We start from the raw sequence: 27,931 nt of genomic DNA, 5'->3' as shown, positions 1-27,931 counted from the left end.
CACCAAGATTGGCAAATTCGCCACTGGCGCCCTGTGCTCTTCACAGATGAAAGCAGGTTCACACTGAGCACATGTGACAGACGTGACAGAGTCTGGAGACGCTGTGGAGAACGTTCTGCTGCCTGCAACATCCTCCAGCATGACCGGTTTGGCGGTGGGTCAGTCATGGTGTGGGGTGGCATTTCTTTGGGGGAGGCCGCACAGCCCTCCATGTGCTCGCCAGAGGTAGCCTGACTGCCATTAGGTACCGAGATGAGATCCTCAGACCCCTTGTGAGACCATATGCTGGTGCGGTTGGCCCTGGGTTCCTCCTAATGCAAGACAATGCTAGACCTCATGTGGCTGGAGTGTGTCAGCAGTTCCTGCAAGAGGAAGGCATTGATGCTATGGACTGGCCCGCCCGTTCCCCAGACCTGAATCCAATTGAGCACATCTGGGACATCATGTCTCACTCCATCCACCAACGCCACGTTGCACCAGACTGTCCAGGAGTTGGCGGATGCTTTAGTCCAGGTCTGGGAGGAGATCCCTCAGGAGACCATCCGCCACCTCATCAGGAGCATGCCCAGGCGTTGTAGGGAGGTCATACAGGAACGTGGTGGCCACACACACTACTGAGCCTCCTTTTGACTTGTTTTAAGGACATTACATCAAAGTTGGATCAGCCTGTAGTGTGGTTTTCCACTTTAATTTTGAGTGTGACTCCAAATCCAGACCTCCATGGGTTGATAAATTGGATTTCCATTGATTATTTTTGTGTGATTTTGTTGTCAGCACATTCAACAATGTAAAGAAAAAAGTATTTAATAAGATTATTTCATTCATTCAGATCTAGGATGTGTTATTTTAGTGTTCCCTTTATTTTGTTGAGCAGTGTATATTGAGAGGAAACATAATATTGTAAGGAAAAATGTCAAAATTGTAAACAAAAACAAATCCAGGTATTGCAAGCAAAAAAATAGGAAACAGGATTTCTTTTTCAATTGAATACATGTGTCATTTACAACAATCTGCTTTGCTTTGTTTGCAACTTTTCCTCACCTACAATTGCCTTTCTCAGGTCTTTTCTTCTACTCAGATTTCTACAGTTACAATACTTTTTTCCTACGCTTTCATTTTTGAACCAATGTTCACGTGGGGGTGGGGTTTAGAAGGGGGCGAACAAAAATCTGTTATTATTGGTCAATACATTTGGAATGACAGTTCAATGACCACACCCACAGTCTGAAGTAAGACCAGAGATGGTAAAAAATAAAAAATAAACTTAATTTCTCCATTATCTCTGCTCAGAATTCAAACAAACCTACCACGCCCTGCTGGCTAGCCAGCAGCAACAGCCTGGCGCATTTCCCCCTTCATCAGTGGCTAGAACTTGTAAAAGTTAGTTATGTTTATTTTGATGGGCGAGGGAGAAAAGTTGTAATTTTGGTCACCATCACATGCCTATTATTAGCTAACGTTACATACTGCTCACCGGGGGCATGACTAGCCAGTGCGAATGACCAGTGCACCGGTGTTGTATCAAGGTGCTTCCCAACGTGAATTGCTTCCCACTGGACAGCTGTATTTCATGTCGCCAGCGGTAGGTAACGTGGCCAATTTCTTCCATCCCACATTGTTTTATTTTGAGTAGAATAGCAGCCTACACAATAAATAATTTGTAATATTGGTAGTAAACAGCTGGATGTCACCGGGATTCAGTCTACTGCTCAATGGGGAGAGTAGCCAGGGTCGGTAGCATGAGTATTTCTAACACTGAATCACTTCATATAAACTGTACTGAACTACACAGTTAAAACCCTTCATTACCTTACTGAGAGTCTCCAACTTCTTCCTCTGCTTGTCATTGGTGGCGAGGGAGGCAAACTGCTGCAGCAGGACAGGGCTGGGGGGTGTGGTGATGTCCAGGAAGTACTGGAAGGCCTGGTAGATGGTGCATGGGGGAATCCGAGGCTCCTCTAGCCAGTTACTGATCACACCTTCAGAAGGAAAAAAATAAAACAGGCTAAAAAAAACACCAGAAGAGATGCATCAAAACTTTAATAGTACAGTATTAGCCTTTTTTGTGTATTACATTACCCTAAATAACTTAGGAGGATTGCATCTGGTATCAAACTCAGCTTTATTCGATGTATTTAACAAGGAAGTCCCATTGAGGTTAGAAGACCTCTTTTCCCAAAGGTGTCCAGGCCAAGGTCAAGTTTTTGTCTGCAAGGGTATTTTTCATTGCTGGCTAAGAATGAAACTAGGACCCAGTAGACTACTAACCCAGGGCTGTGTTTCTCTCCTCTAGGAACTCCACCTTGACGATCTGATTGACAGGTGGGGCATCCTCTAGTTTCTCTATAAGGGCCGTAACCAGGTCCTCATGGTTGCCAGGGAAGATGCCCAGATGGTCGCCGGGCTGGTACGTCAGGCTGTCCTCGTTATTTGTGTGAAGTCGAACAAATATGGTGGAGCGACTGCTAGGGGATTCAGAACTGTGGTTACAGTTTGTAACTATCGTACAGTTTGGAGTTATACAGTAACAATATGCATATGAAGTACAATTTGCTACAACTGATTGAGACTAAGAAAAGTCCCATTTCAAAATGATCTCCAGTCTAGTCTACAGTATTGTAACAAAATCCACCCACTTGGATGTGGAACTTTGTAGGTTTTCACTCTGTAAGATCTTGGCTCCATAGACCTTCTTCTTGTGGATGCTGTATAGTGCTGTTGGAGGACACATTCACAATATGAAGCATCCGTAATATGACTTTGGAAGCCTTATAAAGTGTTTACGGACGCTACATTAGACCCCAAAAAACAGTGTTTAACTTGTGTTGTTGTTTGTTTACCTAGTGTTAGTGCAGGGGCCTCAGCTGTGTAGGTGAGGCGGAATTTGCTCTTCTTCCAGCTTCGATCATTACTGATCAATGAATCGTGTGCCTTCTCAATGTTCACGTCTCCAATGCAGAACACGTCACAGGCAGCCTTCAGACAGACAACCATAGGCGCTTGTAAGGACAAGTATTCATAGCTGTGTATAGTCCATTACTAAGACCTTTACCATTAGAGTGTGTATGTGTGTGTACAGTATACATACAATACCAGTGAAAAGTTTGGACACACCTACTCATTCAAGGGTTTTTCTTTATTTTTACAATGTTCTACATTGTAGAATAATAGTGAAGACATCAATATTTTGAAATAACACATATGGAATCCTGTAGTAACCAATAAAGTGTTAACAAAATCCAAATATATCTTATATTTGAGATTCTTCAAATAGCCACCTTTGCCTTGATGACAGCTTTGCACACTCCTGGCATTCTCTCAAACAGCATCATGAGGTAGTCATCTGGAATGCTTTTCAATTAACAGGTGTGCCTTGTTAAAAGTTAATTTGTGGAGTTTCTTTCCTTCTTAATGCGTTTGAGCCAATCAGTTGTGCTGTGACAAGGTGGGTGGGTGGGGGTGGGGGGGGAATACAGGAGATAGCCCTACTTGGTAAAAGACCAAGTCCATATTATGGCAAGAACAGCTCAAATAAGCAAAGAGAAATGACAGTTCATCATTATTTTAAGACATGAAGGTCAGCCAATATGGAACATTTCAAGAACTTTAAACGTTTCTTCAAGTGCAGTCACAAAAACCATCAAGCGCTACGATGAAACTGGCTCTCATGAGGACCACCACAGGAATGGAAGACCCAGAGTTACAATGGCTTGCGAAAGTATTCCCCCCCCCTTGGTATTTTTCCTATTTTGTTGCCTTACAACCTAGAATTAGAATAGATTTTTGGGGGGATTGTTTCATTTCATTTCATTTACACAACATGCCTACCACTTTGAAGATGCAAAATATTTTTTATTGTGCAACAAACAAGAAATAAGACAAAAAAAACGGAAAACTTGAGCGTGCATAACTATTCACCCCCCCTCTCTTGGCAGGTTTGTTGTGGTGCCATATTCTTTCAATTTTTTATAATGGATTTAATGGTGCTCAGTGGGATGATCAAAGGGATGTTTCTGATATTTTTTTATAACCCAACCCTGATCTGTACTTCTCCACAACTTTGTCCCTGACCTGTTTGGAGAGCTCCTTAGTCTTCATGGTGCCCCTTGCTTAGTGTTGTTGAAGACTCTGGGGCCTTTCGGAACAGGTGTATATATACTGAGATAATGTGACACTTAAAGTCCACCTGTGTGCAATCTAACTAATTATGTGACTTCTGAAGGTAATTGGTTGCACCAGATCTTATTTAGGGGCTTCATAGCAAAGGGGGTAAATACATATGCGCACACCACTTTTCAGGTTTTAATTTTTTTTAATTTTTTGAAACAAGTTCTTTTTTTCCGCTCCGGGGCCGCTCCAGAGCTATTACACTGACGCTAACGTTCTTTTTTTTCATTTCACTTCACCAATTTGGACTATTTTGTGTATGTCCATCACATGAAATCCAAATAAAAATCAATTTAAATTACAGGTTGTAATGCAACACATTAGGAAAAATGCCAAGGGGTTGAATAGTTTTGCAAGGCACTGTACCCCTGCTGCAGAGGATAAGTTCAGTAGATTTACCAGCCTCAGAAATCGCAGCCCAAATAAATGCTTCACAGAGTTCAAGTAACAGACACATCTCAACATCGACTGTTCAGAGGAGAGCGTGTGAAATCAGGCCTTCATGGTCGAATTGCTGAAAAGAAAACACTACTAAAGGACACCAATAAGAAGAAGAAGAGACTTTCTTGGGCCAAGAAACACGAGCAATGGACAGCAATTAGACCGGTGTAAATTTGTCCTTTGGTCTGGAGTCTAAATTTGAGATTTTTGGTTCCAACCGCCGTGTCTTTGTGAGACAAGGTGTGGGTGAACGGATGATCTCCGCATTTGTATTTCACACTGTAAAACATGGAGGAGGTGGTGTTATGGTGTGGAGGTATTTGCTGGTGACACTGTCAGTGATTTATTTACAATTCAAGGCACACTATACCAGCATGGCTACCACAGCATTCTACAGCGATACGCCATCTCATCTGGTTTGGGCTTAGTGGGACTATCATTTGTTTTTCAACAGGACAATGACACAACACACCTCCAGGCTGTGTAAGGGCTATTTTACCAAGAAGTAGAGTGACCTGGCCTCCACAATCACCTGACCTCAAACCAAATGAGATGGTTTGGGATGAGTTGGACCACAGAGTGAAGGAAAAGCAGCCAAAAAGTGCTCAGCATGTGGGAACTCCTTCAAGACTGTTGAAAAATAATTTCAGGTTTTAAATGCTGTCACGTCCTGAACAGTGAAAGAGGTAATTTGCCATAGTAGAATGGGCAGGGCGTGGCAGGGGGGTTTGTTTTGTATGTATTTTGGGTTTTCTGTTTCTATGTGGGTTTGTTTTAGTTATCTATTTCTATGTGTTGGTTTTCATGTTCGGCCGGGTATGGTTTCCAATCAGAGGCAGGTGTCTTTCGTTGTCTCTGATTGGAAGCCATACTTAGGCAGCCTGTTTTTCCTTTGGGGTTGTGGGTAGTTGTTTTCCGTTAAGTCTAGAGTACCTGATGGGACTGTTGTTGGTCGTTTTGTTATTTTGCTGTTTAAGTGTATTCATTAAAGAATTAAGAATGAGCACTATCCACGCTGCGTCTTGGTCTCCATTCCACGACCCCTGTGACAAATGCAGGTTTGAAATGCATTCCAGGTGACTACCTCATGATGCTGGTTAAGAGAATGCCAAGTGTGTGCAAAGCTGTCATCAAGGCAAAATATATGTTGATTTGTTTAACTTTTTAGGGTATAGGGGGCAGTATTTTCGATTTCGGATGAAAAGCGTGCCCAGAGTAAACTGCCTAATACTCAGATTTGGATAGAAAACACTCTGAAGTTTCTAAAACTGTTTGAATGATGTCTGTGAGTATAACAGAACTCATATGACAGGCAAAAACCTGAGAAAAATCCAACCAGGAAGTGTGTAAATCTGAGAATTGTAGTTCTTTTGAATCCCTATCGAAACTACAGTGTCTGTGGGGTCACATTGCACTTCCTAAGGCTTCCATTGGCTGTCAACAGCCTTCAGAAAGCTTGTCCATCATTCTCCTGTTACTGGGCAGAGAATAGTAGCTCAGTCAATGAGTGGACTTCCTATGGACAAAGGACTTGGTGATGCGCGAGCCCGACAGCGCGCCCCTCCTTTTTCTTCTTGAATGATATTTTTCACGCTATTGTCCGGTTGGAATATTATCGACGTTTTACGTAAAAAATACCCTAAGGATTGATTGTAAACAACGTTTGACAGGTTTCTACGACCGGTAATGGAACATTTTGACTTTTCGTCCCTGGTACTGCACTCGCGCGTTATGCCTTTGGATAGTGATCTGGACGCACGAACAAAACAGAGGTATTTGGATATAAATATGGAGTATTTCGAGCAAAACAAACATTTCTTGTGGAAGTAGGAGTCCTCGGAGTGCATTCTGACGAAGATCAGCAATGGTAAGAGAATATTTATAATACTAATTCAGAGTTTCGTTGATGCCAGAACTTGGCGGGTAGCTGTATAGCTTGCTTTGATGGCTGAGCTATGTACTCAGAATATTGAACAATGTGCTTTCTCCGTAAAGTTATTTTGAAATCTGACAAAGCGGTTGCATCAAGTAGTAGTGTATCTATAATTCTTTCAATGACTGTTGTAAATTTTATCAACGTTTATGATGAGTACTTTTGGTTTTTGTGATGCATGTCCTTGCTTGGAAAATGGCTGTGTGGATTTTCTTGTGAAGTTTATGTCCTAACATAATATAATTTTATGCTTTCGCCGTAAAGCCTTTTTGAAATCGGACAATGTGGTTAGATTAACGAGAGTCTCATCTTTAAAATGGTGTAAAATAGTTGATTGTTTGAGAAAAGGAAATTATGCGATTTTTGCTGTTTTGTATTTCGCGCCATGCTATTTCACTGGCTGTTGAATAGTGTGGGATGGTCACGTCCCACCTAGCCCAGAGAAGTTAACACTTTTTTGGTTACTACATGATTCCATGTGTTAATCCATAGTTTTGATGTCTTCACTATTATTCTTCAATGTAGAAAATAGTAAAAATAAAGAAAAACCCTTGAATGAGTAGGTGTCTCCAAACTTCTGACTGGTATTATATACACTGCTCAAAAAAAATAAAGGGAACACTTAAACAACACAATGTAACTCCAAGTCAATCACACTTCTGTGAAATCAAACTGTCCACTTAGGAAGCAACACTGATTGACAATACATTTCACATGCTGTTGTGCAAATGGAATAGACAACAGGTGGAAATTATAGGCAATTAGCAAGACACCCCCAATAAAGGAATGGTTCTGCAGGTGGTGACCACAGACCACTTCTCAGTTCCTATGCTTCCTGGCTGATGTTTTGGTCACTTTTGAATGCTGGCGGTGCTTTCACTCTTGTGGTAGCATGAGACGGAGTCTACAACCCACACAAGTGGCTCAGGTAGTGCAGCTCATCCAGGATGGCACATCAATGCGAGCTATGGCATGAAGGTTTGCTGTGTCTGTCAGTGTAGTGTCCAGAGCATGGAGGCGCTACCAGGAGACAGGCCAGTACATCAGGAGACGTGGAGGAGGCCGTAGGAGGGCAACAACCCAGCAGCAGGACCGCTACCTCCGCCTTTGTGCAAGGAGGAGCAGGAGGAGCACTGCCAGAGCCCTGCAAAATGACCTCCAGCAGGCCACAAATGTGCATGTGTCTGCTCAAACGGTCAGAAACAGACTCCATGAGGGTGGTATGAGGGCCCGACGTCCACAGGTGGGGTTTGTGCTTACAGCCCAACACCGTGCAGGACGTTTGGCATTTGCCAGAGAACACCAAGATTGGCAAATTCGCCACTGGCGCCCTGTGCTCTTCACAGATGAAAGCAGGTTCACACTGAGCACGTGACAGACGTGACAGAGTCTGGAGACGCCGTGGAGAACGTTCTGCTGCCTGCAATATCCTCCAGCATGACCGGTTTGGCGGTGGGTCAGTCATGGTGTGGGGTGGCATTTCTTTGGTGGGCCGCACAGCCCTCCATGTGCTCGCCAGAGGTAGCCTGACTGCCATTAGGTACCGAGATGAGATCCTCAGACTCCTTGTGAGACCATATGCTGGTGCGGTTGGCCCTGGGTTCCTCCTAATGCAAGACAATGCTAGACCTCATGTGGCTGGAGTGTGTCAGCAGTTCCTGCAAGAGGAAGGCATTGATGCTATGGACTGGCCCGCCCGTTCCCCAGACCTGAATCCAATTGAGCACATCTGGGACATCATGTCTCGCTCCATCCACCAACGCCACGTTGCACCACAGACTGTCCACGAGTTGGCGGATGCTTTAGTCCAGGTCTGGGAGGAGATCCCTCAGGAGACCATCCGCCACCTCATCAGGAGCATGCCCAGGCGTTGTAGGGAGGTCATACAGGCACGTGGAGGCCACACACACTACTGAGCCTAATTTTGACTTGTTTTAAGGACATTACATCAAAGTTGGATCAGCCTGTAGTGTGGTTTTCCACTTTAATTTTGAGTGTGACTCCAAATCCAGACCTCCATGGGTTGATAAATTGGATTTCCATTGATTATTTTTGTGTGATTTTGTTGTCAGCACATTCAACTATGTAAAGAAAAAAGTATTTAATAAGATTATTTCTTTCATTCAGATCTAGGATGTGTTGTTTAAGTGTTCCCTTTATTTTTTTGAGCAGTATATATTCATGCATGTGCATTACATGTTCATGCATGCGTGTGCGTTATATGCCCCATAAGGAAACGCCCAGTCACCCCACCTTGAAAACCTTCTTGGCCCAGTTTCTGAAGGACTCTTCCTGGCCACACAGCTCATCTCCCTCCCCCATGCGTAGGATGCGCTCCCCCCCCAGCTCCTCGAGCAGCGTGTCCACAGCGTGGGCAAAAGCACAGAAGTGTGGGTAGGCTCTTGAGCCAAGGCCAAACACTGAGAACCTGTAGAGAGAGAAAGAACAGAAAGAAAAAACGAGTGAGAACGAGAGAGAGAATGAGAGAGAGAGAGAGAGAGAGAGAGAGAAGGACAAGTACACAGGCATGCAAAGACACACTGATTTGATTCAGACAACCATACATCACCATCACCTGGCATCAACTGCATCACCATCATCAAACTCAGTTTAGGAGTCTGAGATTGCTGATCTACTGAGGGAGTCATACTCTGTGGCTATGACAATGTCATCCTGTCTTTTGTTTTGTTATGTGTCAAATGTGTAACCAAAATATGTATGCCTAGTAAGCTAGGTCTACTGTGTAGTCTAGGAATGCTATGTTTATGTTGGCAAAGTTTTTGAACCATTTAATTAAAAGGACCACAATGGAAATATGTTTTTTCAAACGTTTGTGTGTCATCTTTGACGATTTTAAATGCGTGGTTGTATTGTGTTTGAAATTGTCAAATCACTATCCATCTACATACAAGGGAATTGATCAAAAGAGCTTTCTTCCTTCCTCAGTATTTACAGAACTCTATACAGACAGGCAGTATAAAGGGATGTTTATGTGTTATCTGGACCAGATGTCCCGTCTGTGTTCGGAAACACTGAGGTGGTGATGGTAAACGGAGACATTCCCATCACCCATCAAAAGACATCAGGTTTAAGAATACATGTCCTAGGAGTTCTCCTCAGTTCAAACACCTTGGCTATCACCTGTACTCACATGTCTGGATGTTTTGTTAACCTATTAAACTCTGCTCATGCGAAAAATATATATTTATGCCTAGATTCAAGCAGAATTTGCTTTAAGACGCATTGGCCAACATCGCCATAGCTGATGTTTTGGCAGTGTTGTAGGTGTAATTATTGGTGAGTGGCTGCTTGTGTGTCACAAACCACTCCCTTCCCTATTATAGGATTTGATAGCTCTAACGCAGTTCCACCTAACGCAGTTCCACCTCCGATGCCAAAACAACCCCTATGTAGGTGTCACCTAGTGCAGATCTGATAGAATCTAGCCCTTCAATCGAATCAGATTTTGTTTGACATAATCTTGGGCTTGCTTACTCTACCTGACGTTGGCGAGGGGTCCGGTGCTTTCAAAGTTGACCCTGGTCTCAGGTTCGTCACTGGAGGATTTGCGGGTGTCTGAGTAGGAGGACACGCTGTTGAAACGCACCTTGTAACTCCTGAGAGAGAGGCAGATACAGGGACAACAAGTACACTCTCAGTATAGAATAGTACTTTATTAGTCCATTATTAGACAAATACTTCTGCTCTCCACCCAACCCCAGGCAAAAAAACAAACACCCATTTTTGGAGGAGCACAGGGTCAGTCGCAGTGCAGCACCCCTGGAGCAATTTTAGGGGTTAATGGTCTTACTCAAGGGTAAGAGATGGTACACTCCCTCTCACAAAAAAAATCCATTGCAGTTAAGTGATGAGAAGTAATGCTGTGAATCTGTATGAGGATGTCTGAGGATTACTGCAGCCATGATTACATCCCAATTGGCATCCTATTCCCTATATAGTGCACTACCCACTATGGGCCCTGGTCAAAAGTAGTGTACTATATAGGGAATGTGGTGTCATTTGGAACACATACCATAAAAACATGCTCTGTTTGAATGGGCACTCACTTTCGGTCCTCTGTGTTAGATGTTGGATGTCTCATCTCCATCAAGGCAGCTCCGAATTTCTATACACAAACACAAAAACACACTCAGTCAATCGCTTGCAGGTTTACCTTATGTAAATGTAACCAAAATACAGATGGTATATACTGTAGTTGTGTGAATTAAACACACACACACACAGTACTGGTCAATCATACCTCTCCATTTTCAGGTGGATCTCCATTGCCAAAGGTGCTGGTCACCGCCAACACAAGTGTTTCATGCTCCAGGTCCACCATGTCGTACTCATCCATTGACATCACCTGTGGAGTGTGTCAATCAAGATGTCCACATTTCATGACGCAATGTCATCATTGTGATGTGAACCAGAGCCATTTTGAAATTAAACAAAATAGAAAACGCATTTAAAATTTCCCACAAACAAAAAACGGCAGATATTCAAGACCAAAAAATACTCAGTGTTACCAAAATACCACAGAGACATTAAGGACAAAACCAAATCAAAACATTTCAAGTTACCAGGAAGTAACTTCTCTTCAACCCTTCCCTCCTCTGTCAAAGACCACAAACATTCCACACGGTCATGAGCCCAGGACCTGAGTCCATAGAGCACTAGTATCTAATGAACACTACTTGCATTAACAAGGTGATAATGTGCCGCAATACAATTAACACCCAGGCATCAGACTCGCCATCTGACTCTAGCAGCCTTCATGCCTACGGGCCATCATGCCGAGAGAACGAGAGGAAACAGGGGATGGACAAGATGATAGGGAGGAAGAGAGGAAATGCACAACCCAGCCCAGTCATTCATCCGCTCTGCATCTGCCTGTCTGACTCAAGTACAAGAAGATCCTTTCCTCTCGTATGATTGATTACATTAACAAATAGGAAGAAGAAACAGAAGATGTGATGTCCTGGAGGGAAACACTAGATGATTGAGAGCCGCAGAGCTGTGTGTTTTTATTGTGATTTTTTTTCAAACACATTTACACAGCCCGCAGTGTTTTATGATCTTATCTTAAACTACAGCTCAACGCTTGGCTGGGTTGATTCCATCGCTGTGTCCCCTGGCGCTTTGCTGCATGAGAGGGAATGGGAAAGTGACAAAAGACACATTTCCGTGTAACTTCGCCTTCTTGGTGTGAAAACTGTCTCCTCGCTTTTTTCAAATCTGCGGGCCTCAGCTTTGTCATTCAAGAAAGTCCAAAAAAGACATGACACAAACTCAGTCAAACTGTGTGGTTTACCTTTGCCTCAAAAGGCATGCTTCAAAATCTCAAAAGCGGTTAAGGGGGATGTTTTGAAGTAGGCCTTTTTATGTTCTATTCGAGATCGCATCAAAAATAGACATGACACATCAACTCAAATTCAACTTGTATGGTAGCTATATAAAAAAATATTTAAAAAAGTTACCTTTGCATCAAAGGCATGCTTGAAAATCTCACATAAGGTTTTTGCATAGTCTTGAGACTTTCCGGTCTCGGTGGCGAATAGTATCGTAGCTTTGACCCTCTTTGCCATGGCCTGGCCCATTAGCTTGGCTGAAAACTTCACAGCCCTGCACACACAGAGACAATACATTTATAATTCACAACATAATAAAATGGCTATAAATAAACATTTTTAAATGGTTCATTCATGAAAGGTTTTATATCACGTAACCAGAAATAAAAAACTGAAGTTAAATCATAGGCACCAGTGATCAAGGGCAAAACAGACCTTGTTACACCACAACCTTCTTACACCCCCCCCCCAAAGTCTTCTAAACTCAGATGCCTACTGTAGCTTACTAGCTTCCTTCCGCGCTCGTGTGGTTCGCTCGAGCAGACAGGCAGTGCTGCATGTCATGACTAAACAGCGGATGGCAATCATAGCTCGTCGTATCCTCGGGGCAATTCCAATAATAGCTCAGAACCCACCCAACGCACGAAAGAAAGAAAAAAAGCTAAACGCTTATTTTTCACCATTGTTCTGATTACTCCCTTTGGGGTTGATTGAGTGAATTACACCATTGAGTAGATCAGCTTCCTCTCCTCCCTGTGTCTGTACCACTACCTCATCTCATCCAATTCAACGAGTGGCAAAAGAAGAATAAGAGCAAATGGAGGATAAACAGACAGAAAGGTGACCAGCTGGCCGCCCTATAATATAATTGTACCCTTCAACCGAAAAACCATAAATCTCTGTTTTGGATTTTTTATTTTATTTCTAGTTGTGTAGTGAATAATCCAGAGTCTTGATATTACAAAGACTATAAATAGACAACATGTACAATACATTTCCATGGCTGTCGAGAACTCTAGACATTACAGTGGAGCTAATAAGATACAAAATCACTAACATGCTATGTTTAGTCATAGTTCTTAGTCCCAAATGGAGGACTAGGAAACAAGTGGGCACTTCAGTCTATAAAAGCAAGCAGGACTGCATGGGCGACCTCTGACCCCAATCTAGGTTAAGCATAATGTTGTCCTAAGGCATAATGAAAATACTCTCTCTCTCTACTCACTTGGCCAGTTTCTTGAAGCCAATGGCTCTTTTCTTGGTGGGTGTCCCATTGTTTACTTTCCACACGTGGTTATTCCACGGGTCAGCCTGTAGCAGAGAGACATAGTTACAACAGTCTTAACATACAGGTCAGTGGATGGCGTTACTGTACATTTGAAGGACATATTCTGATCCAAACCTGGGGTCAAATACATACTGTATGTCAAATACGCTGCTAAAGTATTAGAAAATATTTTACTTTGACCTGGCCATACAAACTCTCCTTCCTCCTCACCTGATACTCGAATGATGGCGTGAGGCGATAGTTGAGCATCTCCTGGTGAAACACTGGGGTGATGCTTCCAGACATTGGGGGTACGATCCAGACCCAGTCCCCCGGGCAGCCCCCCCGCACCCTGATCTCATTCTCCATGTGCTTCATGAAGGACTCTGTGGCAGAGTGGTGGTCCACTATGGTTACCTTAGAAGACTGGAAACATATAATGGTGATCAGTTCCTGTCTGAGGAATTCAATCATTGCAATTGTTTCAGGTTGACATTTAGTAGTACATACTATTTCACCTTTATTTCTCGTCCCTCGTGACAGCCTTAACATTGGTTCTGGGTGCCGAGATTCCACAATTTCTAACATAATGTAAAGACTTCTAAAGAATAATGCTTTAGGCTGTAATTTATATACAGTCTAGAAATGTGCAGATAATACAATACAAGAACACTTGGCAATCACCTGAAAACTGTAGAGGACTGCTATGTTGATCTCCACCAGTGCCTGGTCCTTCCATAGAGAAGAGGTCTTTCTGGTATCCAGAGCCATCAGACTGGCCACTTCCTATTGGAGAGGGCAAGACAATACTGTAATAACAATAACTGTTGTTGATAACTTAAGGTTATTTGCGTAACCCCGGTTCTCTGATATTACGAGTGAGATATCGCACTATGCGGATTCACCAGAAGTAGCTTGAAAGACCAATTATACACATCTGTTGGAGACCAACAGGTCGAGTGGTGAAATGATGGAGCCTCTCCCCTCAAACTAAAAAGCCACTCGCCTGCCCTCTGATCATTCTTGAGCGTACCAAACTTCCTTACACTCTTGTGAGTAGGGGAATGTGGTGAGATGTAGAGCTGGGACAATAAACCCAAAATGATCGACACCGACCATACCGATCACTTATCGCAGGCATTTTGCTGATATCGTTCATTACGATAAGTAGCCTATACTAAAGAAATGTGAAGTTTGAAATTAAATAAGTTTGCTAATATGGGTAATTGTTAATGGGACAACTGATAGCTACAACCACCAAACTACTACTAGTAGTAGTAGTAGTAGTAGTACTAGTAGTAGACAAAAAAAATGGTGCACATTAATGTTATAAACTTATCTTTATGTATTGTTAACGCATCAATTCAGGCAATTTATCGCGATATGGATTTTTGACAATGACGCCCAGCTTGAGTGAGATGTCTCACTCATAATATCAACGTTCTTTTTCAATTATTTGCTTTAACATCTCACTGTGGGATATGACCAACTCCTGTATCACACATGCTCTACGATGCTCTCTCAATATTAACCCTCAGAGGCATTGAGGACAGTAAATCAAATCAAAAGTATGCGCCAATGAAGGCACAGTGATGTCGGTAGAACTTCATAAAAGTAGGAGCGGATGCCCAACAAGCCACATCGCAAATCTCCTGCAAGAAGATGCCCTTGAACAGTGCCCAAGAGGTAACCATACCTCTGGTAGATTGAGCCTTTAGGCCCTCCGGAGGCTGTAACCTCTTGCAATAGAGCACCACAGTACGAGCTATTAATTTTTCCCTTGGGGATTTTAGAAACACTTAAAATAAGGGCTGTGTTTTGTGTAGGCTTACCCTGGCGTGACACTTTCATAACCGTGTAAATCACTCTAGGACAAGGTGACTTAACAATATTCGCCTAGATTCACCCCCAAAAAATGAAATGCTAATTAGCTGTTAATGTGGCTATCATAAAGAACTACAAATGCCATGATGATCTGGATAAGACTGCTGAATCGAGGCAAAGGTAATAAGATTAACTCTAATGTTAGCTAAATGTAGTAATGAATAAATTGGCTACATTTCTTTAAATGGACAATTCTGTGTTGTGCAAGTTTTAAAAATTGACACAATACCTTTTAGCAAAGGTGTCAGTTAGAGATGATGTGCAGGGATTTGTATACTGATTTTTTAAAAATATATATAAACGCAACATCTAAAGTGTTGGTCCCAATTATGTGCACAAATTTGTTTACATCCCTGTCAGTGAGTGTTTCTCCTTTGCCAAGATAATCCATCTACCATAAGCCTACTCCAACGTTGTTTTAGAGAATTTGGCAGTATGTCCAACCGGCCTCACAACCGCAGACCACGTGTAACCACGCTAGCCCAGGACCTCCACATCCGGCTTCTTCACCTGCGGGATCGTCTGAGACCAGTCACCCGGACAGCTGATGAAACTGAGGAGTATTTCTGTCTTTATAAAGCCACTACTACTTGTAGGGAAAAACTCATTCTGATTGGCTGGGCGTGGCTCCCCAGTGGGTGGGCATGGCTCCCAGGGGGTGGGCCTACCCATGGATGTGCCCCTGCCCAGTCATGTGAAATCCATAGATTGGTGCCTAATGAATTTATTTAAATTGACTGATTCAGTAAAATCATTGAAATTGCATGTTGCGTTTATATTTTTGTTCAGCATAGTTTTGCACGATGTCTACTCTGATACAAGTTAGCATTTTCGAATCTGAGAGTAAATAGTGCTGAATATATGGATTAAAAAAAGTCACCTTGTCTGAGAAAGATGAAGCCTACTCGGGTAAGCCTACACAAAACACAGCCTTTATTTTAAAACATTTTAAATTTTTAAATTTTCTAAAATACCCCTCCCCACCAAAAAGTTGAAAAATGATTGGAATAATTTCCCCGTTTGACCGCTAGGTTATGATATTTTGACACCTCAACTGTGGCGCTCTATAGGCCAGTCTAATAGCTTCCACAATCCAATGAGACAACCGTTGATGAGAGAGGGGCCTCCCCTTACAGGGAGTTGCCCAGTACACAAAGAGTTGGTCGCTCTAGCGCAAAGCTCTCGTCCTATCAAAGTATATGCGCAATGCGCATACTGGACACAAAGCGGTGAAGCCACTCCTAGAAATAAATTGCTGCTAACCTTGGGCATAAAGGCGGGATTGGGCAGCAAGGTGACCTTGGAAAAGCCACGGGCAAACTGTAGGCACGAATGGTGCGCAAAACGCTGCTGTGAAATGGCCTCAAGCACAATAGACCAATCCAATGATGGGGCTAAAGGCTTGAGAACTGGACGTAAGCGACGTGCCCCATTAATGAAACGTAATGGGGTGTTTTTCCACAGTGTTTTTGTTGAAGCTTATATGGCAGGCCGAGATAGCGGCAGGGTAGAACATAACAGTGGAGAAAGGTTTCCCTCTGTCCAAAAGGTCCGGCAAGAAGCATAAAACCTCTAACACAGAGCATTGGTAAGTGAGCGTGTAGAAGGGGCCCTAGCACTCTGGATTGTGTCAATGACTTCAAGAGGCAAGCCTGTCGCATCCAGATTTAACCTCTCACAGACCAGGGCCATTGCTTCTGGGTTCACTTGGGTCAGCAGCGTAACGGGAGTTGCCAAGCCTCGTCTTATAGCAGGAGAGTGATCTCCGCTATCCAGAGCTTGCCATCGAGGGGCTACCAAGATGAGGAATAAGTCTTCTTCCTTTACTCTGGCCAGAGTGGGGAGTATGAGGCTGAGGGGAGGAAAAGCGTTAAGAGTAACTTAGCGAGTTCGTTTTTTCAATTTAAGTAATCAGTTACTTTTTCAAATAAGCAATTTTTATCTTTCATTGTTGGCACAATAAAAAAAAATATATACATTCCTCTCCCCACGGTTTGCGCTCTTTCGGTTTCTGCGGTAACTGTGCGTGCTCTACTTCAATTGCAGTTCTTACTTTCCCACTAGGGGCAGTCACCTGATTTCTGGTGGCAGGTTATCTAGTAGTTCTCTGCTGTTAGCAGTTTCTTACTGCCGATAAAAACGTATGATTACCTTAATATTTTTGAGTCATTACATAATTATTTAATGTAACAAATCAAACATAAAAATATTGTAATAGAAGGTAAAGTACAAATCCAAGATATTGTGTCTGTCATTATTGCTTGAGTTAGTATAGTCCAGAGTTACAGATTACGACCAATGCTATGCAAGCCACTCAAAAAAAGTAGTGTGTTCTCTCTATTGGGCATAAGAATGAAGACGGCATCTTCAGAGTGTTTTCTGTTTTTGGAAATGCAAAAGTAATGTAACAAGTTACTTTAAAAGTAACTCCCCAACACTGGTTGACACACTTGGGGACAATGCTTGGTGAAAATGGGGACAATGCTTGGTGGGGATTGACAATTAGTCTTCCTTCCCCCTTGCTTGAACTAGAGCCGGGGGGAGAGCCGTGACACAAAGAGCACTCTTGGGAAGAGTGGATTCATTTCACAGGTGTAGACTTTACCGTGAAATGCTTACTTACAATCCCTTAACCAACAATGCAGTTCAAGAAATAGAGTTAAGAAAATATTTACCAAATAAAATAAAAAGTAACAGTAGAATTACATAACAATAACAAGGCTATATACAGGGGGCCCGGTACCGAGTAAATGTGCGGGGGTACAGGTTAGTCGAGGTAATTTGTACATTTAGGTAGGGGTAAAGTGACTCATTGTGTTTCATTACATTGGTGTCAGAAGTGATCGGACCTTGCATCCACGACAGTGCGTGTGCTTGGTCGGTGAGCGCATTCCTATAAGACGTTGAGAGCAAAGCTAGCGCGAGGATGCGCTCTTTCAAAGGAGGGAGTAGCGTAACGACCCTGGGTCTATAAGCACTCACCGACTGCGGCACAGTCAATAACGCGCTGGACTTCGGGCTAGAAGGTCGAGGGTTTGAGACATGCTCCCTGCCTGTTTCATTACAGTATTCTATATTGGAATTACCAGAGAATTGAAAACCTTTTTTGTAATAACATAGTATATGGGATTTGATTTTAAGACATTTGGCTTAATTAATTAGATTTTCCATTCAGAGAAAAATTGTCAGTTTGTAAATTCAGACCGTTTCGCTCTCGGAGCACACACTGGACGTTCGGGCCGAGGAGTAGGGTTGATTTGAGCGTTCTGGCCTTACAACAGCAGTCAAGCACCCAAGCTAATGTTGGCTAGCTACTTCCAGTCACAAATGAGACCACTGACCATTTTACTCGCCCTAGCAGAGCAGGAAAGGCAGTCGTTTTGAAATAATCGCAAAAAAACAGGCTTTATTTTAGTGCATTTTTCACCCTGCCAGCTCCTATTAGTTCTATTGAGCACCGTGGCACCAACTCGCCTTCCGAATGTTCTATTCCCAGCTTATTGTTCAACGTCACAATGCCTGCTTCGCTATTTTTGGCAATGAGACCTGCTCACGTTGTTTTATAGTTAAAATGTAAACAACAAAATGTAAACAACAAAAATAATATTGGAACTCTGCGGTCTTCCCACTGTATTCTATGGGGGAAATATAGGCATGTCTGTCTATTTTGCCAAATATCTCACAATGTGTATATTTAGATTTTTTTTCAAGTCGGGTGTAACCGGTGTGAAATGGCGGGTATGTATGCCTTATGATTAACGAGACGTGGTGTGATCATAACAACATACAGGAACTCAAGTCCTTTTGCTCACCTGACTTAAAATTCCTTACAATCAAATGCCGACCGCATTATCTACCAAGAGAATTCTCTTCGATCATAATCACAGTCGTATATATTCCCCCCCAAGCAGACACATCGACGGCCCTGAAAGAACTTAATTTGACTCGATGTAAACTGGAAACCACATATCCTGAGGCTGCATTTATTGTAGCTGGGGATTTTAACAAGGCTAATCTGAAAACAACGATCCCTAAATTTTACCTGCATATTGATTGCGCGACCCGGGCTGGCAAAACCCTGGATCATTGTTATTCTAACTTCCGCGACGCATATAAAGCCCTCTCCCGCCCTGCTTTCGGAAAAGCTGACCACGACTCCATTTTGTTGCTCCCAGCCTATAGACAGAAACTAAAACAGGAAGCACCCGTGCTCAGGTCTGTTCAACGCTGGTCCGACCAATCGGATTCCACGCTTCAAGATTGCTTCGATCACGTGGACTGGGATATGTTCCGCATAGCGTCGAACAACATTGATGAATACGCTGATTCGGTGAGCGAGTTTATTAGCAAGTGCATCGGTGATGTTGAACCCACAGCGTCTTTTAAAACATTTCCCAACCAGAAACCGTGGGTTGATGGCAGCATTCGCGCAAAACTGAAAGCGCAAACAACTGCTTTTAATCAGGGCAAGGTGACCGGAAACATGACCAAATACAAACAGTGTAGCTATTCCCTCCGCAAGGCAATCAAATAAGCTAAGCGTCAGTATAGAGACAAAGTAGAGTCGCAATTCAACGGCTGAGATACGAGAGGTATGTGGTATGTGGCAAACTACCTGCCCTCCAGGACACCTACACCACCCGATATCACAGGAAGGCCAAAATGATCAACAAGGACAACAACCACCCGAGCCACTGCCTGTTCAACCCACTATCATCCAGAAGGCGAGGTCAGTACAGGTGCATCAAAGCGGGGACCGAGAGACTGAAAAACAGCTTCTATCTCAAGGCCATCAGACTGTTAAACAGCCATCACTAACATTGAGTGGCTGCTACCAACATACTGACTCAACTCTAGCCACTTTAATAATGGAAAAATGTATGTAATAAATATATCACTAGCCACTTTAGAAATGTTTACATACCCTACATTACTCATCTCATATGTATATACTGTACTCTATACCATGTACTGCATCTTGCCTATGCCGTTCGGCCATCACTCATTCATATATTTTTATGTACATATTCTTATTCATTCCTTTACACTTGTGTGTATAAGGTAGTTGTTGTGAAATTGTTAGGTTAGATTACTTGTTAGATATTACTGCATGGTCGGAACTAGAAGCACAAGCATTTCGCTACACTCGCATTAACATCTGCTAACCATGTGTATGTGACAAATAAAATTTGATTTGCGCTAGTTAGCGGGGTGCACGCTAATAGCGTTTTAAATCGGTGACGTCACTCGCTCTGAGACCTGGAAGTAGTTGTTCCCCTTGCTCTGCAAGGGCCACGGCTTTTGTGGAGCGATGGGTAACGATGCTTCAAGGGAAGCTGTTGTCTATGTGTGCAGAGGGTCCCTGGTTTGAGCCCAGGTAGGGATGAGGAGAGGAACGAAAGCTAAAACTGTTACACGGGCGCCATTTTAAATCAGGAGAATCTCCTCTTTGTAATTATGTAAGTCTGGGCAGTGAGCTTGTTTGTCATCGATCACTAGACCAGAAAAAGTCAGAAATGCTTATTTTTTCCCTACTTTTTCATTACGCAGACATAAACACAGTTGACACCATCGAGGTGCGGTTGTTTACTTTCTACACAAGTCGTTTTTTTCCAGTTTCGTCCGACGAACAGATTGTAGTGGTAAAATAAAAAGGGATACATTTTTTATGGAATTCTAAGCATCACTCCAGTCAAAACAGGCTCTGCGAATGTTCGATTTCATTAATTTGCTATGGGCTCGAGCTAGTGTTCCAGTTTAGCCAACGTTCTTAAGCCAACGTTCTTAAGCCGTTTTTCAGCCTTGGGTGAATTTTGACTCGTTCTATTGTCCAGCCTATAGATAGCCAGAGCGAATTTACGAAAGCACCCATTGAGAAAGCACAACGACTATACCATTTAGCTAAGCTAAGAATGACGAGAACAATCAAGTCAATAAACATTGGGTAGTTAGCCTATAGTTAAAACAAATAATTATTATTTCACCTTTATTTAACCAGGTAGGCTAGTTGAGAACAGGTTCTCATTTACAACTGCGCCCTGGCCAAGATGAAGCAAAGCAGTGTGACAAACACAGAGTTACACATGGAATAAACATACAGTCAATAATACAATAGAAAAAGTACATACAGTGTGTGCAAATGAGGTAGGATAAGGGAGGTAAGGCAATAAATAGGCCATAGTGGCGAAATAATTACAATAAAGCAATTAAACACTGGAGTGATAGATGTGCAGAGGATGAGTGTGCAAGTAGATATACTGGGGTGCAGAGGAGCAAAAATAAATCAAATAAATAACAGTATGGGGACGAGGTAGTTGGATGGGCTATTTACAGATGGGCTATGTACAGGTGCAGTGATCTGTGAGCTGCTCTGACAGCTGGTGCTTAAAGTTAATGAGGGAGATATGAGTCTCCAGCTTCAGTGATTTTTGCAATTTGTTTCAGTCATTGGCAGCAGAGAACTGGAAGGAAAGGTGGCCAAAGGAGGAATTGGCTTTGGGGGTGACCAGTGAAATATACCTGCTGGAGCGTGTGCTACGGATGGGTGCTGCTATGGTGACCAGCGAGCTGAGATAAGGTGAGGCTTTACCTAGCAAAGACTTATAGATGACCTGGAGCCAGTGGGTTTGGCGACGGATATGAAGCGAGGGCCAGCCAACGAGAGCATACAGGTCGCAGTGGTGGGTAGTATATGGGGCTTTGGTGACAAAACGGATGGCACTGTGATAGACTGCATCCAATTTGTTGAGTAGAGTGTTGGAGGCTATTTTGTAAATGACATCGCCGAAGTCAAGGATCGGTAGGATAGTCCGTTTTACGAGGCATGTTTGGCAGCATGAGTGAAGGATTGCTTTGTTGCGAAATAGGAAGCCGATTCTAGATTTAATTTTGGATTAGAGACGCATAATGTGAGTCTGGAAGGAGAGTTTACAGTCTAACCACACACCTAGGTATTTATAGTTGTCCACATATTCTAAGTCAGAACCGTCTAGAGTAGTGATGCTGGACGGGCGGGCAGGTGTGGGCAGCGATCGGTTGAAGACCATGCATTTAGTTTTGCTTGCATTTAAGAGCAGTTGGAGGCCACGGAAGGAGAGTTGTATGGCATTGAAGCTCGTCTGGAGGTTAGTTAACACAGTGTCCAAAGAAGGGACAGAAGTATACAGAATGATGTTGTCTGCGTAGAGGTGGATCAGAGAATCACCAGCAGCAAGAGCGAGCGACATCATTGATGTATACAGAGAAAAGAGTCGGCCCAAGGATTGAACCCTGTGGCACCCCCATAGAGACTGCCAGAGGTCCAGACAACAGGCCCTCCGATTTGACACACTGAACTCTGTCAGAGAAGTGGTTGGTGAACCAGGCGAGGCAGTCATTTGAGAAACCAAGGCTGTTGAGTCTGCCGATAAGAATGTGGGGATTGACAGAGTTGAAAGCCTTGGCCAGGTCGATGAATACAGCTGCACAGTATTGTCTCTTATCGATGGCGGTTATGATATCGTTTAGGACCTTGAGTGTGACTGAGGTGCACCCATGACCAGCTCGGAAACCAGATTGCATAGCAGAGAAGGTACGGTGGGATTCGAAATGGTCGGTGATCTGTTTGTTGGCTTTCGGATAGACATTAGAAAGGCAGGGTAGGATAGATATAGGTCTGTAGCAGTTTGTGTTGAGAGTGTCTCCCCCTTTGAAGAGGGGGATGACCGCTGCAGCTTTCCAATCTTTGGGGATCTCAGACGATACGAAAGAGAGGTTGAACAGGCTAGTAATATGGGGTGCAACAATTTCGGCAGATAATTTTAGAAAGAGAGGTTACAGATTGTCTAGCCCGGCTGATTTGTAGGGGTCCTGATTTTGCAGCTCTTTCAGAACATCAGCTATCTGGATTTGGGTGAAGGAGAAATGGGGAGGCTTGGGCAAGTTGCTGTGAGGGGTGCAGGGCTGTTGACCGGGGTAGCCAGGTGGAAAGCATGACCAGCTTTAGAAAAATGCTTATTGAAATTCTCAATTATCGTGGATTTATTGGTGGTGACTGTGTTTCCTAGCCTCAGTGCAGTGGGCAGCTGGGAGCAGGTGCTCTTATTTTCCATGGACTTTACAGTGTCCCAGAACTTTTTGGAGTTTGTGCTACAGGATTCAAATTTCTGTTTGAAAAAGCTAACCTTTGCTTTCCTAACTGCCTGTGTATATTGGTTCCTAACTTCCCTGAAAAGTTGCATATCGCGGGGGCTATTCGATGCTAATGCAGTACGCCACAGGATGTTTTGTGCTGGTCAAGGGCAGTCAGGTCTGGAGTGGTTGTACATTTTTTGAATGGGGCATGCTTATTTAAGATGGTGAGAAAAGCACTTTTAAAGAATAACCAGGCATCCTCTACTGATGGAATGAGGTCAATATCCTTCCAGGATACCTGGGCCAGGTCGATTAGAAAGGCCTGCTCGCTGAAGTGTTTTAGGGACTTTTGACAGTGATGAGGTGTGGTCGTTTGACCGCAGACCCATTACGGACGCAGGCAATGAGGCAGTGATCGCTGAGTTCCTGGTTGAAGACAGCAAAGGTGCATTTGGAGGGCAGGTTGGTTAGGATGATATCTATGAAGGTAACCATGTTTACGGATTTGGAGTTGTACCTGGTAGGTTCATTGATCATTTGTGTGAGATTGAGGGCATCAAGCTTAGATTGTAGGATGGCCGGGGTGTTAAGCACGTCCCAGTTTAGGTCACCTAACAGCACGAGCTCAGAAGATAGATGGGGGCAATCAATTCACATATGGTGTCCAGGGCACAGCTGGGGGCAGAAGGTGGTCTATAGCAAGTGGCAACGGTGAGAGACTTGTTTCTAGAAAGGTGGATTTTTAAAAATAGAAGCTCAAATTGTTTGGGCACAGACCTGGATAGTAAGACAGAACTCTGCAGGCTAACTCCGCCCCCTTTGGCAGTTCTATCTTGTTGGAAAATGTTACAGTTAGGGATGGAAATATACTGTCAAGTTTGATTTAGAACTACTAACGTTAGCTAGATACCTAACATACCGGTACGTACTATTGCAATGATATGCTATGTGGTTCGTAAGGACAGCGTAGCTAACAAATTGTCAGCCAACATAATGAACAAGGTAACTTATTTGAAAAGTCATTACTTTATTACATTGAGTAGCAAGCTACCCCTTGGTCGTTAGGGCAAATCTGGTCTGTGATAGGAGGGGGTTTTCACACCTAGCTTGGCTATTAGACTATTCTTTAGTAAAGCTTGAATAGTCTATTGTTCAGCTATTAGCCCTGCTCCCCAAGTTGCAACAAATTGATGTTCCTATCGCATTCCTTTCCCTCTTCCACGCATCATCATTCTGCTCCTGAGTGGCTCGATTGTGGGCATGCTGGCAGGATATAGCAGCATTTTTGGTTGTGCGTCAAGAATTCTGCATACTGTAGCACGTTTGTATGAAAGTGTGGTTATTCACAGGCAAATTGTTGTATGCTATGGAGGTACATTTTTGTCAAGAGCAAAACCTTTTTTATTTTCAATCAAAAATAATTGTTCTGAAAGCAACTTTCTTCCGACACAAAGGAAGTCAAAGCGGACACCTACGAAGAGGGCATCTCAGGTAAGCAGCACTGGGCTGTATTGACGTATCCTAAAAATTACATCTGCTGCTTTAGATTGAACGGTCATATCTCAGTTATTGTTTTCATATCTATAAAAAAATAAGCTGTTTTCTTTACTTTCAGAGAGTGAGCTGACCAGGGGGTCGAAAATGTAGATATTGTCAGATGTTCACTGTCCGAGAGACAGGCCGTGGAAGCTTTATTGCTGGCAAAAGTCTACATAACCAGAGGTAATTAAACTGTCCTGTGATCTTTTTCTCCATCTCTGCCTGTCTTGTTGTACTTGGAACCTGTATCATATGCATTAATTTAAAAACCCTTAAGATGTCAGCTGCTAATTTTCAGATTTACACCACATAAACACAGTCATTTTCATTGGACTATCTGTTACTGCCAAGTCATGATTTCCCTGTGGGTTAGCCTTGCAATAACCAAGTTGTGAGACACATAGCCCTCTATATTTAAATGTTTCAGGTACACTCCGATAGGTGTGTGCGCCACATTAGGTATCTTCTATTGACATTATCTTCCATTGTTTGTCCTCATGTGTCTGTTTTTCAGCATAAAGTACTCTGTAGCCACTTAGAGTGGACACCAGGTGAGACCACACACACACAATAACAGTCTCTCTTCTTCACTTCATCCCTCTCCTCCTGCTCCCTAAATCCTCTAGGTTATGTCAGCTGTTTTGGTGAACCCCTCCCGCATCTGAACTGGCGGTCACAGAGGGCACAGCATGAGCATAGGTGAGATGCCACTTGGTCGGGTCAACAGGAAGTATTATTAAAGAGATGCTTTACATTGAAATATAGACAGAGATGTAGTCTTCCGAGAGTTAATTAATGATCCAAGGTCAGTTTTGCATTTCACCTCCTGATTTAAGATGACTGACGGTGTTAGAATAAAAAAAACAAGGCTTAATCATGCTCTCTCGTCTGCAGGTATGTTTTGATGTGAGAGAGGAAACCAGTCCCGTCATCGCCACCTCACCCGCACTTAAGATAACCTTCGGGCCAACTGGAGGCCCAAGGCTGGTTAGGAGACACCGCAATTGTGATGAACTAAGAGAATATTGGGGTAGCACTGTAATTCATGAATCATATGCTGTCTGCCGCTGTTCTTACCTCTCTCCCCACCTCATCTTTCTTCCTCGTTTTAAAATGCACACCATATGTGCATTGAAGTACAGAATGAACTTGTATTTATAATATTACAATTATTATAATGCATTTATGTATTTATAACACCTGGATAATGAACTTCTTTCAATAAAGTGTTTCACATTCTCCACTGGTTGAAATTAATTATCTCATTGAAATACTATCCTGTGTCCTCAGATTAATGCAGATGAAGGGAGTTAGATATGCATAGTTTTTTTTCTGTACATATGAATTACAAATCAATCATGTTTCTAGTCTATTGCATAGTTAGCATGTGTAATCATTGATGTACCAGGAGCAGGAGTGGTAAACACTGTTGAAGTGTATAATTGTAATACATACATGCAGACACAGCATCATTCAAATAATGGAGTTTGATATGACTGAAAAAGAACGTCTCAGAGATTCATACCTGAACCGCACCTTTATTTGCCAAGGAAGAGTACATGATCAGTGAATATATTCAATGTACAGGCTACAATGTGGGAATCTCATGCGTGGTAATAACTACAGTACGTGTATATAGGACTTGCATCCTTGGCACAATAAAGTTAATATATTCTACTCTATCCATAGGCTTCATTAATGCCATTCAGACTTGAAGTTGATACAACAACTATGATAGCTGAGGTTCATAGATAGGTTCTGAACTAATATTCATACCAAACGTTTTAGGGTCCATACACTAAACGGTTACATACTGTAGCTAGCTACACATCCATAGGCATACAGTTATTTTTATCCTCCACTACAAAATAATCAAGTAAATAGTTAGCTAGCTATTTTACTTCAGCTGCATTGCAAGGCAAGCTTACACAATTGTACATTCAATTTGCAGTAAATGCTTTAGCTAGCTAGATTCTTTACATCCACCGTTTCACAAGATGACAGCCTGGTTTGCTGGTTCTCAGGAGTCGCAAAAACATTAAACAACACGAATTACAAATTCATTCTCCTAACACTAGCTAGCTGGCTAATGTTAGCTAGTCAGATAATTTACGAAAATCGCTATTTAGCAAGTTAACTTCATGACAAATGGAATATGCACAAACTTTTGTCTCTACATGAACTAACATATTCCTCTCAATTGTAAATGTTTTGCTCGACTCGTTATGACGTTATAACAACTCACATCTGGTTCCACTGTAATGTTTTGTCAGCTACCCTTGTTGAAGAACGCCACAAGGAAGGCTCGCATCAAAATTCGTCATTGGAACCATTCAATATGATTGGTAATATAAAAACCTTGGGACCCAAATGCATAATGAGTGCTTTAACTCCCCCTTGTGGTGGTCTGGAGCAATGAAGCCGTGACGCTGGGTACCTCTAAGTCCCGCGGTGCAAGCTCGCAACTTTTAAAGGAGGAACCACTGTAGGTCCTGGATGGCAGGAAGCTTGGCCCCAATGATGTACTGGGCGGTACGCACTACCTTCTGTAGCGCCATACAGTCAGATACCAAGCAGTTTCCATACCAGGCGGTGATGCATCCGGTCAGGATGCTCTCGATGGTGCAGCTGTAGAACTTTGAGGATCTGGGGACCCATGCCAAATTGTTTCATTCTCCTGAGGGGGAAAAAGGTGTTGTCGTGCCCTTTTCACGACTGTCTTTGTATGTTTGGACCATGATAGTTTGTTGGTGATGTGGACACCAAGGAACTTGAAACTCTCGACCTGCTCCACTTCAGCACTGTCGATGTAAATGGGGGCCTTTTCGGCCCTCCTTTTCCTGTAGTCCACGATCATATCCTTTGTCTTGCTCACATTGAGGGAGACGTTGTTGGCCTGGGACAACACTGACAGGTCTTTTACCTCCTCCATATAGGCTGTCTCATCGTTGTCGGTGATCAGGCCTACCACTGTTGTGTCATCAGCAAACTGATGGTGTTGGAGTCATGCTTGGCCACGCAGTCATGGGTGAACAGGGAGTACAGGAGGGGACTAAGCACACACCCCTGAGGGGAACCGGTGTTGAAGATCAGTGTGGCGGATGTGTTGTTACCTACCCTTACCACCTGGCGGCAGCCCGTCAGGAAGTCCAGGATCCAGTTACAGAGGGAGGTGTTTAGTCCCAGGGTCCTTAGCTTAGTGATGAGCTTTGTGGGCACTATGGTGTTGAACCCTGA

At 43.1% G+C, this 27,931-nt stretch overlaps 1 protein-coding gene across 2 annotated transcripts in view; it reads right to left on the bottom strand.

The window, feature by feature from the left end:
* The window catches only part of nos1 (nitric oxide synthase 1 (neuronal)), a 69,684-nt gene that overhangs the window by 9,189 nt on the left and 32,564 nt on the right, over window positions 1–27,931 (bottom strand). The window contains exons 11-22 of one of the 2 annotated variants that reach the window (XM_014171241.2): window positions 13,844–13,945; window positions 13,391–13,585; window positions 13,118–13,203; window positions 12,022–12,166; window positions 10,803–10,907; window positions 10,609–10,667; window positions 10,042–10,158; window positions 8,795–8,969; window positions 2,841–2,976; window positions 2,637–2,715; window positions 2,269–2,465; window positions 1,810–1,979 (exon numbers count right to left, since the gene is read on the bottom strand). In XM_014171241.2, coding sequence (XP_014026716.2) covers window positions 1,810–1,979; window positions 2,269–2,465; window positions 2,637–2,715; window positions 2,841–2,976; window positions 8,795–8,969; window positions 10,042–10,158; window positions 10,609–10,667; window positions 10,803–10,907; window positions 12,022–12,166; window positions 13,118–13,203; window positions 13,391–13,585; window positions 13,844–13,945 — 1,566 coding nt within the window. The remainder of the gene's footprint in view (window positions 1–1,809; window positions 1,980–2,268; window positions 2,466–2,636; window positions 2,716–2,840; window positions 2,977–8,794; window positions 8,970–10,041; window positions 10,159–10,608; window positions 10,668–10,802; window positions 10,908–12,021; window positions 12,167–13,117; window positions 13,204–13,390; window positions 13,586–13,843; window positions 13,946–27,931) is intronic. The other variant, XM_014171242.2, reaches the window with a different exon arrangement.

The sequence above is a fragment of the Salmo salar genome, chromosome ssa24 (assembly GCF_905237065.1).
Source record: "Salmo salar chromosome ssa24, Ssal_v3.1, whole genome shotgun sequence".
In the NCBI taxonomy this organism is placed as follows: domain Eukaryota; kingdom Metazoa; phylum Chordata; class Actinopteri; order Salmoniformes; family Salmonidae; genus Salmo; species Salmo salar.
The sequence above is the reverse complement of the archived record's forward strand: the minus strand, read 5'-3'. Positions and strand labels throughout refer to the sequence as shown.